Source organism: Sphaeramia orbicularis, chromosome 21 (genome assembly GCF_902148855.1).
Source record: "Sphaeramia orbicularis chromosome 21, fSphaOr1.1, whole genome shotgun sequence".
Lineage (NCBI taxonomy): Eukaryota > Metazoa > Chordata > Actinopteri > Kurtiformes > Apogonidae > Sphaeramia > Sphaeramia orbicularis.
In genome coordinates, this window is record NC_043977.1 from 1,598,020 (window position 1) to 1,618,252 (window position 20,233).

At 38.1% G+C, this 20,233-nt stretch overlaps 1 protein-coding gene across 1 annotated transcript in view; it reads left to right on the plus strand.

Annotated features, from left to right (window-relative positions):
* The window catches only part of LOC115412457 (thrombospondin type-1 domain-containing protein 7B-like), a 42,195-nt gene that overhangs the window by 10,602 nt on the left and 11,360 nt on the right, over positions 1 to 20,233 (plus strand). The window contains exons 3-5 of the mRNA XM_030124985.1: positions 7,877 to 8,050; positions 14,904 to 14,999; positions 19,926 to 20,008. Of these exons, the coding sequence (XP_029980845.1) occupies positions 7,877 to 8,050; positions 14,904 to 14,999; positions 19,926 to 20,008 (353 nt within the window). The remainder of the gene's footprint in view (positions 1 to 7,876; positions 8,051 to 14,903; positions 15,000 to 19,925; positions 20,009 to 20,233) is intronic.

The window sequence follows — 20,233 nt, forward strand, 5'->3', positions numbered from 1 at the left end:
TAAATTCTGAAACTCTTTCCATTTCCAAACTCTCCTGTACCAATAAAATGTGACTAACCTGAACAAATGTGTCCAACCTGAAATGTCTGTATTAAATTCAGTCCAGTTTGAACTCTTTTCTTCCTGTTCCTCAGTGTTTAGTGTCTTTGGAGATCTGATCCAGAATGCACATGGACTAATGAGAAGTGGAGGAAGAAGACTGAGAAAATTACACTGATTTTACTGAAGACATTTCTGTTTTTTCAGGTTATTCACATTTTTTTTTGTTTGAATAGTTTATAAAAATAAGTATTTTAATAATTTAATGTTTTGTTTTGTTTTGTTTTTTGCACTAAAACAAAGACAACAGTTTGAAGTTGTCATTATTTCTGGGTTCTTCTGTTCTTCTTTCACTGGTCCGGTCCACTGTGGATTAAATCCGACTGAATGTGGAACCTGAAAGAACAGGAGTTTAGAGCCCTGGTTTAAATAGTTACTAAGCGTAATAGACTTCAGTTTTAATCGGTTTACTATTGGTTATTTACATTATTAGGACTCTAAACAGATGTTATTATATCATTAAGGAGGTAAAAGTCATGTGTTGTGTTGTATAAATGTGAGATGGGGGGTGGGAGTTAATAAGTTTTCGTCTTCCCACTCCTTTTTAAACAGAGCATATTGAATTTGTTTTATTACTAGTGTATGTGGAAATTGCTATTTTGTCTTGATCATCTTTATTTATCGATATATTTGCTCAGATATTCCTTCCTTGTATACAAAACGTTTAATTTTTTACTGCTGGCAATGCAAACCAGGCTCCTGCTTCAGTCATACAAAGACCGGACTGCCCTCAACAGAGGGCCCCGGACCCCATACTCCCAAAGCACTCCCCACAGGATACCACTTTTTTTTTTTTTTTACTTTTTAATGTTTAATAAAGAATATTTTCATGTATTAAAACAATCCAATTCCCTATAAATATATATATAAATAATTTTCAGTGAGACTCAGTTGTCCAATCCACTGATAAAAACTGTATTTGGACAGTTTATCAGTGCTTATACATGTTATACATTCACAAAAATACATTTATTCAACATTTTTGTTGTGAAACCTCCTGTAATTACACAAGATATTTGTCAATTAACAAACAAGTCTGGTTCAACTGACAGAACTAATACTTCTGTTACCATTAATTGTCAGTCATTTTTATCTCGTTTCATATTTACTTCAAATTTATAATTGCATGTTACAGAGAATGACATAACAGAACAAAGGACCTTCACTTTCCACAGATCCATTCCCTAAGTAGCCAAGATACAGCACATCAAATTTCTAATGAATATGATGATTAGTTTTTGTGTCATGAGTGGACAAAAGTAGCATTTTAGAAGTTTGCGATGGATAAAATCTCCACTTTGTCATTCTCTGTAACATGCAATTATAAATTGGAAGTAAATCTTTTCACATTTCTTAGGACTATAGATTCTGTGAAATTGTTCTGAACATTTCAGACCTCTAGCTCTTGTTGTTCAGAAGTTATAGAAGCTGAAAATAGACCAACATTTACAGTCTGAACTTGGGTCGCAATTTCCGGGTAGCCCCTACCTACTTCAAATGGACAGAACTGTGGAACTATTTACAATTAAGCCTTGAAATGTAGGATTTTTCCATCATATGTAATGTACTAGAAGTATGTAGAAAATTAGACAAATCTGAGAGGGTCAGGTGGGACCACTGGATGAAATTCTGACCCTGTGGTGTTAGTTTTCCTCACCATGACAGACCAGCAGTGACTCACTACTCCCTCTAGTGGTCACATGAATCCCCCATCCCCTCATTGTAAATACATGTAGTTCATATGTCTATAATCCAGTACATTTGCATCTTTACTGTAGACAGTAATGATTATTTAGTTCATTTTTTTTACCATTTTACAATAAAAATACTCCGTATGAGTGCTTTAATATGGCTGGTGTGTTCTGGTTTGAACTGTAGCTGCTGCTGCTGCTGCTGTCGGTGTATCTGCGCTCACCGTGCCTCCTCTCCACTTTTACCAGTCTGACTACATTCACTGTTAGTGCTGGCGTTGTGTGGTGCACATCAGATCAGATGCATGCTGTTTACTGTGATTGAACATGATAAAAGTGCAGCAGTACTGGCAGAGCGCTGTCTGGAGCTGCAGTAGAACTTGGCAAAAAAAAAAAAAGAAAAAAAGAAAAGAAAGCCCTCTCGGTGTAGCTGGGCTTTGTGTGTTCACTGTACTTGACAGTGGAGGTTGTTAGTTTGATACCACTCATACTCACCCCTTCTTTGTGCCTTTGCATCAATTATTTAGACAGTGGATGATATTGTGCCAAATTCAGAATAAATGATGCTCATCCACTTCTATGTCAGCAAAAAAAAAAAAAGTAATATATCCCTTTAGTCGTATTGAAATTCAGTCAAAAATTAAACAAGTGGTTCCAGGCACAACAAGCCCCGCCCCTCACAGGGATTGTAGCTTATTTTGGCATCGATCCAGTTGATGATGGGCAGATGATTAGGGCTGGCCGTGGCTCAGGTGGTGGAGTGGGTAGTCCAATAACCGAAGGGTTGGCAGTTCAAATCCCACTCTGTCCTAGTCAGTCCGTTGTGTCCTTGGGCAAGACAGTTCCCCTCCTTGCCTCCAGTGCCACTCACACTGGTGTATGAATGTGTGTGAATGTTCGGTGGTGGGAGGGGCCATAGGTGTGAATTGGCAGGTGCGTGTGTTTGGATGGTGGGAGGAGCCAAAGTACCAGGAAAGAACCCACACAGACACAGGAGAACATGCAAACTCCACCCAGAAAGGCCCCCCCAAGCCCCCCCCTCAACTGGTGTTGGAATGGAACCCAGGACCTTCTGTCTGTGAGGCAGGAGTGCTAACCACTGCACCACCGTCTTATATAAAATAAATAATAAGAATTAATGCTGAAATAAAAAACACCATAAATACATTCATGTAATAGTTTTACTGTCAATCATCCGGTTGAAGCTTTGGTAACATTTGAAGAACATTTATATTTGATATGATTCAAAATGAGTTTATTTGAGTAGATAAGGAATTATTTTATGATGATGAAAGGTTCCTTTATTAATTAATGACCTATTTATATATTTTTCTTCTAAATGACAGAGGGCACTGTTCAGTTTATATTTTACACAAAATGTACTTTAAAAAATGTGTTATTTTTTATATATTACAGTTAAATATATGTTGTTTGTTTATACGCTTCTGTAAATATAAACAGACATCTCTGACACAGGAACACATTTGGACTCATTTTTTTCCAATGAAGAGGTTGGTGGTTCGAATCCCTCTCTGTCCTAGTCAGTCTGTTGCGTCCTTGGGCAAGACACTTCCCCTCCTTGCCTCCAGTGCCACTCACACCAGTGTGTGAATGTTCATTTGGGGATTCACTTAGATTGATTTACTATGAACAAAGACACAAATAAAACCTCTAAGCACATTTTAGCTGCATTATTATTATTATTATTATTATTATTATTATTATTATTATTATTATTATTATTATTATTATTATTATTATGGACAGCATAGACACATTTCAGCCATTATAAACAAATGAGGGGAAAAAAAAAAGATTTTAAAAATTCATAAAACAGAATTTGAACTTTGACCTCCTTTTCCCACAGTATAATCACATGTGTTCTGGGTCAGTGCTAATCTATGAACCCAATCAGGTCTGAATTCAACCAATAGTTTTACTGCTAAAGTGTAAACAAACAAACCAAAAACAATAGCCCTTGCCTCCCCTTCAGGGGGCGGGGCTATAAAGACCCTGCAGCAACAAGAAGCACCAGGACAATTTTTACTGCTGCCGCCTTAGTATGAAATCGCCATGGCAACAAGAAACTAGCAGATTCCAGCTGACTGGCATCCTTTGACATGTGTTTTGTGCGTCCCCTTTCAGGTGTCTGTGGGTGTGTGTGTTGTTGTGTTGGTGTTGGTGCAGAGGACACACATGAGCTGCTGTACTGGTCACTGTCAGACACTAATGAAGCCTTATTGTCCTGGGGTCCATTTACTGACGCTGCAGGAGAACAGCACACAGACACCCGCTGTATCTGTGTGTGTTTGTTATTTGGAAATAAAGACGGGCGCATTAGCCGATAAAAAGCGCCTCCTCTGATCCTCTTCGCCTCGGTCTCTTCCAACAGGGCTCTTGTTAGCTCGCTGTGCTTCTGCTTTGGCTCATCTGTCTCTCACTCTGCTCTGATCCTCGCCTTGATTCATCACTCAGACCGCCTTCGCTGTGAGCCTTGGATCAGGATCAGGAGGGTTTGATGGCCACGGCAGATGTGTGTGTGTGTGTGTGTGTGTGTATGTGTGTGTGTGTGTGTCAGAATCAGAATAGCCTTTATTATCATTTGACAGCACAGAGAAGATCAAACAAAATTACAATCGATGATTAGGGACATCGAGGCCGCCGCAACTTCGGTCACGCCGCCACAGAACACTTTCCTTGTAAATTTGCAGTGAAGAACAGAGGAGAATGCAAGCACAAATGTAAGACATCATCCAGTTTTCACACATTACACGTGGACACATGCTATCAACAAGTGTGCAATCGGGACCTTATTCGTATGTCCACGTCTTCACTTTTATCCTCAGGGCTTAAGGATGCTGTAGCATTTACACATTTGTTCCTCGTCTCTCTTAGATGGAATCCCATCTTCACTACTCACTACTGGTTTTGTCTTCAACAAAAACACTTCGTCCCTCTCATATATTGGACGGCACATAAACTCTTAATGCCAGTTCTTAAATACCAGACCTGCATCAGTTTGTTTTAAACACCAAGGAGTCTGAGCCCGTTGGTGAGCGGAGAGTCCCCAGATCCCACCCAATCACTTTTGAAGAGAGCTGAAGTTGTACCCACAGTAAGGCGTGATGAGACTGTGCATGTATTTGGCAGAAGGAAAGCTCTTACCTTTAGTTTTGGACCCAGTTCAGTGTCACCACGTTTCCTCTGCGAATCGACCAAGGCCCTCTTTTCGATCCTGTTGGTGACTCCAATGTGTTGTAAATTGTTAAGAAGGAAAACACAGACTCAAGAATTTGCTCATCCAGGGATATGTCTGCCCCCCCCCCATGTTTGACATTGGGTTTTATACAGGAGCGTTATAGAACATCTTCACATCCTTATTACCATAAAAGGAATCTGACCATTTACTGCACGCATGATACACTCTTTTGCCAAACATGATGTTATATTATTAATGACTTTGTTTTGACCGTGGCTCGGTGAAACCATTCCCTGATATCCGTTCCCATCCAGCGGCCTACCGCGGAGGTCATGGTGACCTGCACAACAGTTGCACAACTTCATGGAATGAAGCCTTGTCAAAACACTCAAAAGGAAATGAAGTGGAGCAGATGGTGGAACTGATACTAACAGAGAGGAAAATGACAATCACAATATTAAAATATTCTTTTTACCTTTAAATCCTAGCACAGTGCTGGTACTTTTTCAATGGATTTGGTCAGATTTGGGGGATAGGGTGAAAAAAAACAGAGTTTGAGGGCAGACGGTTGGAGGGGGGAGAATGTGTGTGTGTGTGTGTGTGTGTGTTTGTCCTTGGAAGATTGTGTGCAAAATAAGAGACACAATAAGTCAATCTGTCCTTCAGTTTGTGTGTGTGTGTGTGTGTGTGTGTGTGTGTGTGTGTGTGTGTGTGTGTGTGTGTATTAGGGACATAACGATATGAACGTTTCCAGGTTTCTGCTGTTAAAGGTACTTTTTCCTTCCTCTGTCTCCTCTCACTAGTGTTTGCTCCTGTTGGTTTCTGTAAACTGGCTTCAGTCTGGTTTGGACCAACTCTGTATGTAAAGTGTCATGAGAGAACTTTTGTTATGATTTGGCGCTAGAGAAATAACATTTGATTTGATTTGATTCAATATCATGGTTATTGTGACCAAAATTATCACAGTTATCATTATTATTTCTGTATTGTTGAAATGTGCTCAAAATGTTCAAAAAGTACTGACACACAACCTGAAATAATTTAAGTTGTATTTTGAAAGATTAAATAAACAAATAAATACAATAATAAGCACAATGTACTTTCTGTTGCAGAAACATTCAAATATTACCATGTAAACAATACACATGTGCATTAAAGATGGAACCTGATGGACCCTGTTTGACCATTTTCCAGATCGAGTTTGAGTTGAAGGTGTTGTAATCAAACACAGTTATCATGATAATCAGAAATTAAACGGTAATACTAACCGTTAGGAATTTTACCACAATTTATTGTTATACCGATAATCATTACATCCGTAGTGTGTGTGTGTGTGTGTGTGTGTGTGTGTGCGTGTGTGTGTGTGTGTGTGTGTGTGTGTGTGTGTCAGGCCTGTGGTCATGTATGTGCTGTACAGTGGCTGTTAGCTCTGTCTGCTGCTGCTTTTCTCTCAGTGGGTTTCCACTGGCGTCGCAGCACGAGGGATACGCTGATAGAGTGGATCCTATAAAGATGAAAGATAATGAGATGCGCCAATCGACAGACAGCCGCTAATGGGCATTCAGGGCAGAGAATGGGAGGGCTGTTGTGGCAGCGGGCGATATTATCAGCACAACACAACCCTGTCATGAATTACAAAGGATATTAATGTTTGACCTTCAAGAAATCAAGTGTCGATGCGTCGTTTGGACAAATCAACCAGAACATAGTCCGACCAAATCAAAGACCAGCAGTGATGGAACTCAAGTTTTACCCATCAGTTATCAAAGAGCATCATTTTTTAGCTTCACAACTCTATTTTATGAACCTGTTTACAACATTTCAATATCACTGGTAGAAAAAAAATATAAAGATATAATCAATATAAAATGAAACATAAAAAGGACTCATATATGTAAATGCACTATTAACTATAATAATAATATTTGTTCAGACTCATATATGTAAATGCACTATTAACTATAATAATAATATTTGTTCAGACTCATATATGTAAATGCACTATTAACTATAATAATAATATTTGTTCAGACTCATATATGTAAATGCACTATTAACTATAATAATAATATTTGTTCAGACTCATATATGTAAATGCACTATTAACTATAATAATAATATTTGTTCAGACTCATATGTAAATGCACTATTAACTATAATAATAATATTTGTTTAGACTCATATATGTAAATGCACGATTAACTATAATAATAATATTTGTTCAGACTCATATATGTAAATGCACTATTAACTATAATAATAATATTTGTTCAGACTCATATATGTAAATGCACTATTAACTATAATAATAATATTTGTTCAGACTCATATATGTAAATGCACTATTAACTATAATAATAATATTTGTTCAGACTCATATATGTAAATGCACTATTAACTATAATAATAGTATTTGTTCTTGTATCAGTGATATTTTCAGTCTGTGAATCTATTGAACTAATTCTTCAACAGTACCTGATCTGACCCCTGTGTGTTTTTTTTAAGTATTTCCTAAACCCAGTGAATTTTTGCTTCTCCTCAGAGACTGGCTGACATTATTGGGTGTTGCCTTTACAGTCGGTGGCAGAATTATAGCTTATGTTGTATAATTTATTGCCCTGGTCGGTCTATTACTTCAGAATACCCACTGGGCCCTCTGAGTAATTTGTTTGTGCATTTAGTACATTATCAGCCGCAGAAGTGTGCTGAAGTTGTTTTCGATCCGTTTTAAATGTTCCAGGAGCGAGCCGGGGAGCCAATAAAAGGAGCCCTGAAATAGGTTTGGACGGCGAGTATAAACCACCCTGGGGTGGGAGATAAGAGCGTCTGACAGGGGGACCCGGCACAGCCAGTCACTGATGTTTTTTCTGTCCGTCTCCGTCCTCAGGAGACTGCCATTTGACGGAGTGGTCGTCTTGGAGCTCGTGCCAGCTGACCTGTCTCGAAGGGCGGAGTTTTGAGTCCACGGGGCGCCGGGCTCGCTCCAGAGCTGTGATCATCCAGGTCATGGAGAACCAGGGCAGCTGCCCACAGCAAGTGTTCGAGACGCAGCCCTGCAAAGGTACGGCCCACAGGCTTTATTAAAGAACCCATATATGAGCGCTGTGCAAATGTACACCTGCTGCAAACTGGGATGGAACAGGACGGGCTGAGACGGTGTCAAGTAATTCACTAACATGATCCTAAGGCTGTGGTCTGTACTTGAGCTGGAATTCAATTTGGACCAGACTATAAGTGTATCTGCTGTGGAAGCACCAGCAGTTTGAAGGCACGATACGGAAAAATATATGATACACTGAATTCAGGGGGGTCAGGGGTCTGTGCTGCAAAACAGTAAGAACAAATGTTAAACTTTTATTTTATGCTTTATTTTTAACAGATTTTACATTTTTAACAAACAGACAGTAAAATAAATAACTGAAGACAAATGAAACAAGAGACATCAACAAGCACAGACGGAGCAGAATCAAAATTTAAAGTACGACGATAAAAATGTGGGTCACACACTATAAGACACAAGAACACAGACACAAAGAAGACCTCTAAACACATTTTAGCTGAGAAGTATTTACAGTGAGAGCAGGAAACAGAGTTTATACATTTAGAGGTAGAATATTTAAAATCATAGTCATGGATAAAAAAAAAAACATCAATGGTGAGAAAAAGTCAAGTAAGTTCAAACCATCTGCGAGTCATTTTTAAACAAAGATAATTTAAACCAAACAAACCAATGCACTGTTATCTATCCCATAATATTAAACTATATTCTGACATTAGCCAGTATTGTTTTGGATCCAGAGCCTGTTAGAAAAGAAACACCTGGATTCAACCTGGAGTTCCCTTTGTCTACTACTATAAGTGTGGTGTATTATTATTATTATTATTATTATTTTTTTTTTTTATCCTTTTATCCAGTTCTCTGCTCATTCTCGTTGCGGTGCTCGTCTCAGTTGAACTAATCGACCTCCTGCTGATCGCTCTCTTGTCAGTTCTGTTTTTCTTCTCACATGTGGTCTGGAGGACTTCAGCCTGTCCACGCTGTGTTGGCTCTGGTCCGGTTCTGTGGGTCCAGTGGGTGTGGTGTGTTGTGCTGGTTCTTCTGCAGGACGTTGGGACTGTGAATGTGTGGAACAGTGTTAGGAGGAACATGGAGCCGTAAGGAGTGGACTGGGACTGAAAAGGACTCACCTCACACTAACAGAACAGCACACAGACAGACTCAGTCCCATCCTGGCCTTCACCGGGTCCAGATGCAGATGGGGGGGGGTCCAAACACTAACCTGCTGATCCAGTCCATCCACATCCAACACAGACCAGTAAACCAGTACCAGTCAGGTTTAATATCCACCAGTTCACCCACCAAAGGAATTCTGTCCTTTCATCTGAACCTTCTGTCACATATTTTCTTATTTACTTGGACTTGATCAGATCCTTCTAACTTTTCAACTGTACACAGTTTCATTTTGTAACCTTTCAGCGCTGCCACATCAATCTGAAGTTATTTCAGTCCAATCAAACGACAGAAGCAGAAATGATCTGACTGAAGGTAGTCTGAGTAGAACTGTACATTATCGAGTTAAACATTAATGAAATGCACTGATACAGACAGTTCAATCCCACTGCTTTAACAGGTGGTAATGGAAGGGATGGAGCCACAAATACAAGCAGATAATGGTGTTTTTCTGCATTTGATATCCATACAAATATATGTGTGTGTGTGTGTGTGTATAAGTATGCATATATATATTATGAGAAATGACAAAGGAAACAATGGAAACTTTCTCTATTAACAGTTCTGAAACATCAGACAGTGTCACAGACAGGGTTAGAGGAGCCGTCTTTATATTATTGTCTTAATTTTTAAAAGTCCAAGGTCCGACAGTAACGCTGCACAGTGTTAGTGCATTTAGCACAGGGCTGTTAGGAACCACAGACGGGTCAGAGTTTGGAGGCAAATTTATTACTACAGTGGTCCCTCGTTTATCGCAGGGGTTACGTTCTAAAAATAACCTGCAATAGGCGAAATCCACAAAGTAGTCTGCTTTATTTTTTACAGTTCTTCTATCTGTTTTCAGGCTGTAACAGCACTCACCACACACTTTAGACACTTTTCTCAGACAGGCAGGAACATTTTCTCACATTTCTCTCTTGTTTAAACACTCTCAAAGTTCAAACCTTCGTAGATTTTAAAAAATAACTACAGTTTTATAGAATGAAACCAAAGATCAGAACCTGTTTTCATTCAAATATTTGTCTGAGAAATAAAAATAGAAACGTTTTCCTATAAATAAATATGATAGCTTTTAGAAATAACAAATTTAGTGTTAATGATCACCCTATGAGGTTGGACACATAAGAAGTTATTAACAGTGACTCAGGTGTATTTCCCAGTTTCTCTGACTGGGCCTCTTCGTCCTGACGCCGCTCTGCTGGAGCGTCTTTTTCCACTGAAGGCCTCTGTGCAGCTGCTTTTATCTGAGTGAAGACCACAGTTATGGAGATCCAACATTTATGTAGATTTGGCAGAAGAACACATTCTGTACTGAACAGGAGACACAGCACAGAGGAGAGGGACTGACAATGCTCTACAGTCCCTTAGCCAATCAGGACGCAGAACTCAATGTGTGTTCATACGCTGTAGAAAAAAAAAAACATGCAAAATTGTACTAAAAAAAAATCCGCGAAACAGCGAGGCCGCAAAACGTGAACCGTGTTATAGTGAGGGACAAGTGTGAAGCACAGTTCATACACAGGGCAACTCACAGTGCTTTACAAAACTGGAAAAGAGACAAGTTAAAAACACACAATTATAATTAAAACCTAATCAATCAAACATAAATAATAATGAATTAAAATAAAGTAAAAGAGCAGAGGTCAGATAGAAGCCTTTCAGTCGTTCTATGCACAGTTGAACAGAACCGTTTTCAGCCTGTTTTGAACACAGACACTTTCCACTGTTTCCAACCACTGTGTGCTATGGTAACTAATATTAAATAGTTTGAGAGCAACTGAAGGATTTATTTTATGGACATTCATTAAGGTTGGAATAAGACAGTAGCTCTGAAATATATTTTGTATATGGTTTTGACAATATCACATTTATATCTGACTGATCATTTATTTACTATAATGTGATGAAACACTGGAAAAATCCTTTCAAAAGTTCAGATATTTTAAAAGTAAAATACATACAACATATTATTTTAGTTCATTTATGTGTGTTCATGGTCTGTAATCAATGTTCTCATTACCCCGCACCCCCCCTTCCGTATTGTTTTTGGTTCAGTTTGTTTGTTTGTTGACACTTTAGCAGCAAAACTATTGGTTGAATTCATACCTATAAATATTGTGTGTGTGTGTGTGTGTGTGTGTGTGTATATATATATATATATATAATTTAATAAATAAATACATAAAACATATATATCTTATCTTACAAAGACTGAAGTCTTTGTGTTAGAAGGTGAGCTCAGAGCCAACTGGAACATTCATTTAACTTTACTTGAATTATTTACATTGGTCTCATTCAGCTCCTCCTGCAGTCGAACACAGAACATGCACAAATAAAACAGATCATCAGGTTCACATGAATAAAACTAGAAAAGCACTGGGAGAGTGCAGACCTCTGCCAAGGCAGATCAGTCCCCCCCCCATCACCCCCAAATCTAGTCATTTCTTCCTTGTGCCAGTATCAACATTTCCTGAAAACTTCATGAAAATCCGTCCATAACTTTTGGAGTTATCTTGCACACACACACACACACACACGCACACACACACACACACACACACACACACACACACACACACACACACACACACACACACACACACACACACACACACACACGGCGTTCAGTGGTCCCACCACCTCCTGGCAGAGGAAATAAATACATGAATAAACTCCATGTGTTTGTTGTCAGTCTGCTCATGTTGAACCACACATTAGTCTGTAACTGTATTAGAGGAAGAATCGTCCCCACACCGCCCAGAATAACCGTCCTCAGAGACACATCAAGGTTAATAATCTATACAAACAAACTGATTTATTAGAATCATCTTTGTCATAACAAACCACTGTGTATTTATTCACTGTATTATATTATATATTCACTGGAGGAAGAAACAACCACCAACACATGCGTACAGTCAGACATGTGGACACACAACAGACTAATATAAGCCATTAGTAGTATTATTACTGCTTTTATGGACTCAACTAAATGGTTATTTACATCCATTACTGTATTGTTTTGTATTTATATCTTTTTTTTCTTTTTTATAAGCATGGTTTATATTCACCAGTTTATTGTCATTAGTCTGTTTTCCACTGACCTTCAAATTGTGTGAATATACATTATTTAACATTGGAAAAAATGAGATAAGAGGATGTGTTTTTCAGTACCTGGTAACCTGTTCTGAACCATAGAAAACAGGCAGATCCATCACTTACTCCACAGTAGTTTTATTAACACCAGTCAGTGACTAATATCTGAATTCCTTATTCTTTATTTATTATTATTGTTAATTATCGTCTTTTTTATGGATCAACAGGGTGGGAATCTTCATGGGTTTGGGTATTAAAAAAAAAGATGATGACTGTATTCTGCTTTTCTGGACGACTCGATATGTAATAAAAAACACTTTGAACAAAAAAATAGCATGAATATAAACATATAAATTTGTCTAATGAAAAAACAGTTTTGCTAAAACTCTCGTTTGTGATCAATAGTTGTTGTTGTTGTTGTTGTTGTTGTTAGAGGTGGTTTTTCGTAGATAACCTCCTCAGAGCCAGGAAGTGTCAGCAGTACCAGCTTTATTTGTTTTGTATTAAATCAGTGCCTATACTGGAAACATCCTGATGCAACAGCTTTTTCAGATGCAGTTTTTACATTTTTATGGAATGTCCTTTGTGGTGGACAGTTTTCTTTTTTCTTTTTTTTTTTTGTATAAAGTTGTGAAACTCTTGTCCATAAATGTGGACAGAAAACCCACCGCTGGATCTGAGGAGGATAAATTGGTCCATGACCCAAAACTGGACTGGAAAGACCTTTGAGTCCAACTAGAGTCACATGACCAGAACAAACAGATGTGGATGGATGTTAGAACAAGAGCAGAAGAAGAGTTGAACCCAAACGTGTGTGTGTGTGTGTGTGTGTGTGTGTGTGTGTGTGTGTGTCCACAGCTGTGTGTGTGTGTGTGTGTGTGTGTGTGTGTGTGTGTCCACAGCTGTGTGTGTGTGTGTGTGTGTGTGTGTCCACAGCTGTGTGTGTGTGTGTGTGTGTGTGTGTGTCCACAGCTGTGTGTGTGTGTGTGTGTGTCCACAGCTGTGTGTGTGTGTGTGTGTCCACAGCTGTGTGTGTGTGTGTGTGTGTGTGTGTGTGTGTGTGTCCACAGCTGTGTGTGTGTGTGTGTGTGTGTGTGTGTGTGTGTCCACAGCTGTGTGTGTGTGTGTGTGTGTGTGTGTGTGTGTGTGTGTGTGTGTGTGTGTGTGTGTGTGTGTGTGTGTGTGTGTGTGTCCACAGCTGTGTGTGTCCGACTGCAGGTGAAGCTCCTCTTCTCCTAAAATGACTCCCATTAAATGCTCAAATCTGTTCAGTTGTTTTCATTTCATTGACTCCAAATGTGTTGGAACACGTTCATCTCTCAGACCAGTTGGTTCAGAATCAGTTTGATCCCAGATCAGTGGACTGGATGTTGTTCACTTCTCCTCCATTCCCGTGTCTGTTTGTTCATTCCATCTCTGCTCAGTGCATTTGTCGTAGACGCTCATGCACTTCAATGGGACTGAGTGGAACTGCTGGAAAAACCACTACAGACTGGACCAGCACTGGACACAGGACACCTGTCGTCCCGCCCCCGGACGCTCAGTGTCTCTGGGGGTGAACGGAGCTGTGGGCGGAGCTGTGGGCGGAGCTGATTGGAGGATCAATCCAAAGGCTGAATGCGGTTTGATTGACAGCTGTTTTCAGATGTGCTCCTTCACTGACACAGTTCAGTTTAATACCGTCACACATTCTGCTGTGAAATCACAGAAACCAAATGAACTGTTCATTTACTGACCTGAAAGAAAACACAACCACTGGACGAACTGGGGTACAGCGAACAGAATTTCAACGTTTTCTTGTTTCAGTTCCATAATTGAATCATTTCTTGTTCCGTTTAATATGGTTTTGTAGATCGTTAAATCAGTCAGACTGAACTAACTCTCCAGTCCCTGGAAAAGACGCTGACTGTGTTTGTTTGGTTTATTGTTTGTTTTGTCCTTTTTAGTTTTTATTAATATCTGGTGGGAAAAGTTGTAAATGGGTATTATCATATTAGTGTATATAGGAAAAAGGATGTGTGATATTATTCTCATTATTATTATATTCATACAAAATAATAATTGCTATATAATGATCATAAGGAATAGAAATTGGGGGTAGGACTACATAAGTTTTTACTTCTTCCTACTCCTTTTCGAGCATATAATTTCATTTCATTTGTTTTATTATTATTATTATTATTATTATTATTATTATTATTATTTACTATTACTATTTTTAGTTAGTTAGTTTTTTGTTTGCTTATCAGTCATTTATGTACCAGTCCTTATATTTCGTTGGTTGATTTTTGTTTTGATATCACTGTCTACATGTTCGAAATAAAGATTTCATTCCTTCATTCCTTCATTCACTCATTCCTTCATTCACTCATTCCTTCATTCATTCCTTCACTCATTCCTTCATTCACTCCTTCACTCATGCCAAATGTCTGTTTCCTCATCACACACTGGGCTGTTTTCCGTTGGGTCCAGTCCTCATGTGTGTGTCTGTATAATATGAAGCAGAGCCGGTGCTCAGTGTCATGGAGTTTGGAGGCCAGGACTCACAGTTCTAATGAGCCTGCTCTGCTGTTCTGTGCTCGTGCAGGGGGAAAATGCCACAGTTACCAGTGGAGAACCGGAGGATGGAGCAACAACGAGCGGGCGGTGTGGTGTCAGCGCTCCGACGGCGTCAACGTCACAGGTGAGCGGCGTCAGCGTCAGGTGGACACACTGCACAGCTTTAACGCTGCCTATGTTTAGCTCCGTTCATGCACATGAAGTGTCCCAGTTCTGCTGCTGCACCCCCGCACCAGCCACAACCACTGCAAAAAACACAACACACATTCACACTGGGTTCAGGGATTTATTCAGAACATACAATGAAATTGAACACATATGTGAAGCATCAAAACACAAATAATAATACAAAAATTAACAATCAAGACAATGTTAGAAAGACAAACAGAACAATAGTTTTATTTACATAAAGAAAAGGGGCGGGGCAACTTATTTAATCCATAAAATATTAATAAGGTAGATTTATCTTCCTCTACTTTTTACATTATGCTTTTATATTTATGTATTTATTCACTGTAAAAATTTAAATCTAAGTGTATTTGTCTCATTTCTAGTCCAAATATCTCGTCACACTTAAAATCAGACAGAATCACCTAAAGAGGAACTTTTCACTGAGATAGAAGAACTGATTTATAGACAATAGATCTGGAAAATCTGATTTAAGAAATCTGAACAAGATCATTTTCACTTGTTCCATTGGTACATTTTTTAATTAAGCAGAACAATCTTGAATTAAGAAAAAAAAAATCTTGAATTAAGCAAAAAAACAATATTGAATTAAGCACAAAAAAAAAAAAATCTTGAATTAAGCAAAAATATCTTGAATTAAGCAAAAAAAAAAAAAAAAAAAAAAATCTTGAATTAAGCAAAAAAAAGAAATAAATCTTGAATTAAGCAAAACAAAAGAGGAACTTTTCAGCGAGATGTAAGAACTGATTTATAGACAATAGATCTGGAAAATCTGATTTAAGAAATCTGAACAAGATCATTTTCACTTGTTCCATTGGCACTTTTTTTTTTTTTTTTTTGCTAAGTTCAGGATTTTTTTTTTTTTGCATTATTCAAGTGGACAAAAGCTCTGGCTCTCATATACAGTGTTACAGCATCAGATGGGACTGTGGTCTTCAATACAACTTCCACACAGTTGTGAATGTTCTTCTTTGGACATGGTGATGAGCTCCAGCTGATCCACACCTCCTCCAACAGTTGGTCTGAGCAGGGCCGATCAAAAACCTTAGAATAACTCCGCCCCAGATGGAGTGTTTTTATGTGGTTCGTAGACACTCCTTTTTTGCAGAGTGTAAGTCTGTGTCCGTGTTCAGTCTGAATTTGTGTTAAATATCACATTATTTAATCCCTCCAAAGGAAAGTGTGCAGGCGTTGCCATGACAGTGTGTGAGTGTTGGTTCCTTCATGTGAGAGCGCTGTCACACCGCTCACTTTTGGCAGGGTTAGCAGCAGCAGATGGTTTAAAAATAAATTTTGAATGCATTCACTGTTGTTTTGGGAGATAATTGTGACAGTTGTGCGTTGGGGCCGACTCTATTAACACACACTGGACTGTGTGTGTGTGTGTGTGTGTGTGTGTGTCGCACAGCGTACATACTGATGCACAAAGAAGCATCGGAGTTTGGTGTTCCAGTTGAATTTAGCACATTTTGATCCGACCGCTCTCAGTGCAGCCCCCATCGATTTCTCCTCTCCCTCTTAACATAAGTAATCAATAAACCCGACTCGGAGCTGGGAGGCTTTCAATCCATATAAATATAATCATGCGTTTGTATTTGTGGGAAGTAAAGGAGGCGTCGAGAAAGAGAACAAAGGTAATAGTGCTGTGGGAATGAAAGCTTTAGCAGAGTTTGATGTGCTGCAAATAGTGGCTGAATGTGATCTTATCGCTGGAAGGAAGTGTTTCCGAAGGAGAAACCTGCGTCTGCACAGGGAAGGCAACGGCAGCACCGGCATTATTCTCACAGATTTTGACATGCAATTTTCCATGTTGGAATTAAAATGTTCTCAGATTGATCAGGGGCCCTGATAGGTACCCCAGCCCATTAATCAGCTGTGACAGTACATTAATTTACTGATCCATGGGTTCAGGAGCAGAACCAAGCAGCTGCAGTATGTATTATGTATTTGGTAACACTTTAGAATAAGTCCACACCATGAAGCATTAGTTCAGCATTAACAAATACTGAATTCATTATTTATAAAGCACATTTCTGACCTGAATACTCATTAGTATATGGTTTATAAGCACAGTTATAAATGTTCTACTCATCATTCATACTCAGTCATCATTCAGTCATGCAGTTTGTTTAATAATCCCATGTGCTGTGTCTTTCCTTTGTTAGAATAACTCAGACTTTTGTGAGTCTTTATTCATTTCCATCCTTTAAATCTCATTTGTAAATGCTTTAAATGTCACAGATAGTTCACACTTTAGATGAACTCACACCATAGACTGAATTCATGAGTAGGAAGTGCTTCAGAACTACCTGAAAGAATGAATTCCTGTGTTAATAACTGTTTATAGGACATCTACTGTAGAAAATAAATGTGTGAGTTTGTATAAAATACCCAATAAAATATTCACTCACCATTAGTACATGTGTGAATAGTGTATGTGTGAGCAGAAATGCACATCACAACTGGTTTGTAAGTGATGCAATACTAAAGGTTTAAATGTTGAATCCATAATTTATAAAGTATGAAAATACAATCATTAAGCACATTGTAGATGAGCTTATTAATGATGAGTAAAACATTTATAACTGTGCTGATAAACCATATATTAATGAGTATTCATGTCAGAAATATGCTTTATAAATGGTGAATTCAGTATTTGTTCATGTTTAACTAATGCTTCATAGTGTGGACTTCTTATAAAGTGTTACCATTTATTTATTTTATTGTATTTTATTGTAATTTTGTTTGTTTGTTTTTTCACTCTTCTGCCCAGTTTTATGCAGTTCTGGTTGTGGTTATTGTTTCCATTTTTTTTTTTCTCTCTTTTTTTCTTTCTAACTTGTCTTGTCCTTCTTCCTAACAGCAGAATGGTGATCTGGATCCTTTTGGTGCTGAACACATTTGCTTTAATAAAGGAAACTTCATAAAGAATATGAAGTTCCCCTTGATATTCTACTGTCTTTTCTTTCTTTTTTTTTTTTTTAATAATGAAGACAGTAGAACTTCTACAGTCATTTCTAGTCCAAATATCTCATCACTCTTAAAATCAGACAGAATCACCTAAAGAGGAACTTTACAGAGAGATAGAACAACTGATTTATAGACAATAGATCTGGAAAATCTGATTTACACTAATCTGAACAAGATCATTTTCACTTGTTCCATTGGCAGATTTTTGAATTAAGCAAAACAATTTTGAATTAAGCAAGAAAAAATCTTGAATTAAGCAACAAATTTTGAATTAAGTAAAATAAAATCTTGAATTAAGCAAAAAAAATCTTGAAATAAGCAAAAAATAAAACCTTGAATTAAGCAAAAACAATCTTGAATTAAGCCAGAAAATTTCTGAATTAAGCAAAAAAAAAAAAAAAAAAAATCTTGAATTAAGCAAAAACAACCTTGATCAGTTCTGGTTGTGGTTATTGTTTCCATTTTTTTTTTCTCTCTTTTTTTGTTTCTAACTTGTCTTGTCCTTCTTCCTAACAGCAGAATGGTGATCTGGATCCTTTTGGTGCTGAACACATTTGCTTTAATAAAGGAAACTTCATAAAGAATATGAAGTTCCCCTGGATATTCTACTGTCTTTTTTTTTTTTTTTAATAATGAAGACAGTAGATATTCTTCTGTGTTCATTATGAATTTTGTTGAACCACATTTCGATGCCAGACCTGACATGGGGGGGGCAAGAAAGAAGAAGGTCCGAAGACTCTCACAAGAAAATATCAACAAACTGTAACAACCATGGTGATAATTAGAATGGAAACAAGAACTACAACCAGAACTGAGTAAAACTGGGCAGAAGAGAGGGAAAAAAACAAAATAAACAAAATTACAAAAAAAAAAAAAAATACAATAAAATAAAATACGTACAACCTATTAACCCTCTGGTATCCCATCCACCAAGGCCCTTACTAAGCACCAAGTGTGCCTTTTTGGCACACTTGTGGAATAATGTCAAAAAATTTTCCTACAGTTTGTTTTTAATTCTTTTACACTTTTTTCTATTTCATCAACTTGAGCCGTAAATAGAAATACCAAATACTCAATAATTGTCACATTTTTTAACCCTTTAAATGCTGTGTTTGTAATGGAAACAAACCTTACCATACAAAAAATGTGTTTTTTTTCAATATACTCCATAAAAAGTGGATCACATATTATTTGATTTTTTCATCCTGGCATATGTCAGTGATTAACTCCAACATTGGTTAATTTGCATTATTATTATTTTTGGCGCTAGGTTAAATGTTCAAAAATACTAGCATCTGTCACCAAGTGTGCGTAAAATGCACACCTATAAATCAAACTATTAAGTATTATATACTGATTTATTTTTCTGCTTTAATTTGGTTTTATTTTTGTAAATCCAGCTCAGTCCTAATCATACAGATCAAATGTTAGAAACAGTGCGTTTTAGGCACACTGTGCAGACAGATGCTAGTCTGGTCATTTTCTTTTGTTTACAATGTCCACATTTGAGTTGGTGGACAGAATTTTAAAGATCATGCAAAAATGAACAACTTTTGAATTCTAACCTTATTTAAACTGTGAAAAATAATATGAAGTTTTTTAACACAAAATGCAAAGTGTGCCTAAAAGGCACACCTGGATACCGGAGGGTTAAATGATAAATATGAGAAAAGAAAGCATGAACAGAATATCATACCCCCCCCCCCCCCCCCCCCCATAGTCAGGTCCGGCATCGAAATGTGGTTCAGCGAAACTCATAATAACGACAGGAGAATATCAGTAGAATAATCAGCAAATGTGTTCAGCTCCAAAAGGAGGCAGACGAGCGTTCTGCTGTTAGGATGATGGACAAGACAAAAACCCAGAACTAATCAGCTGTGTCTTTGTGCAGGGGGGTGTTTCCTGCAGAAGAGGCCCACCACGGTCAGACACTGCCATCCTCCGTGCACCAAACCCTTCTCCCACTGCACGCCGGTAAGAGCTCCGCCCCCTGGTGGGACACCTGCCGCTGCTGCAGCTCAGACCGGGGTTCTGCTGCTGCTTCATGTTGCTCCTACTTTGTGAGAATAATTGGATTTTGACAAATGACTTTGTAATTGTTTAAACAAACAGAATAAGGTAATCACATTAAAACCGGTGAATGTGGGCTCCGTGTCATTTGGGGACGAGTGAGTGGGTGGAGGGGGTCACATGGTGAAG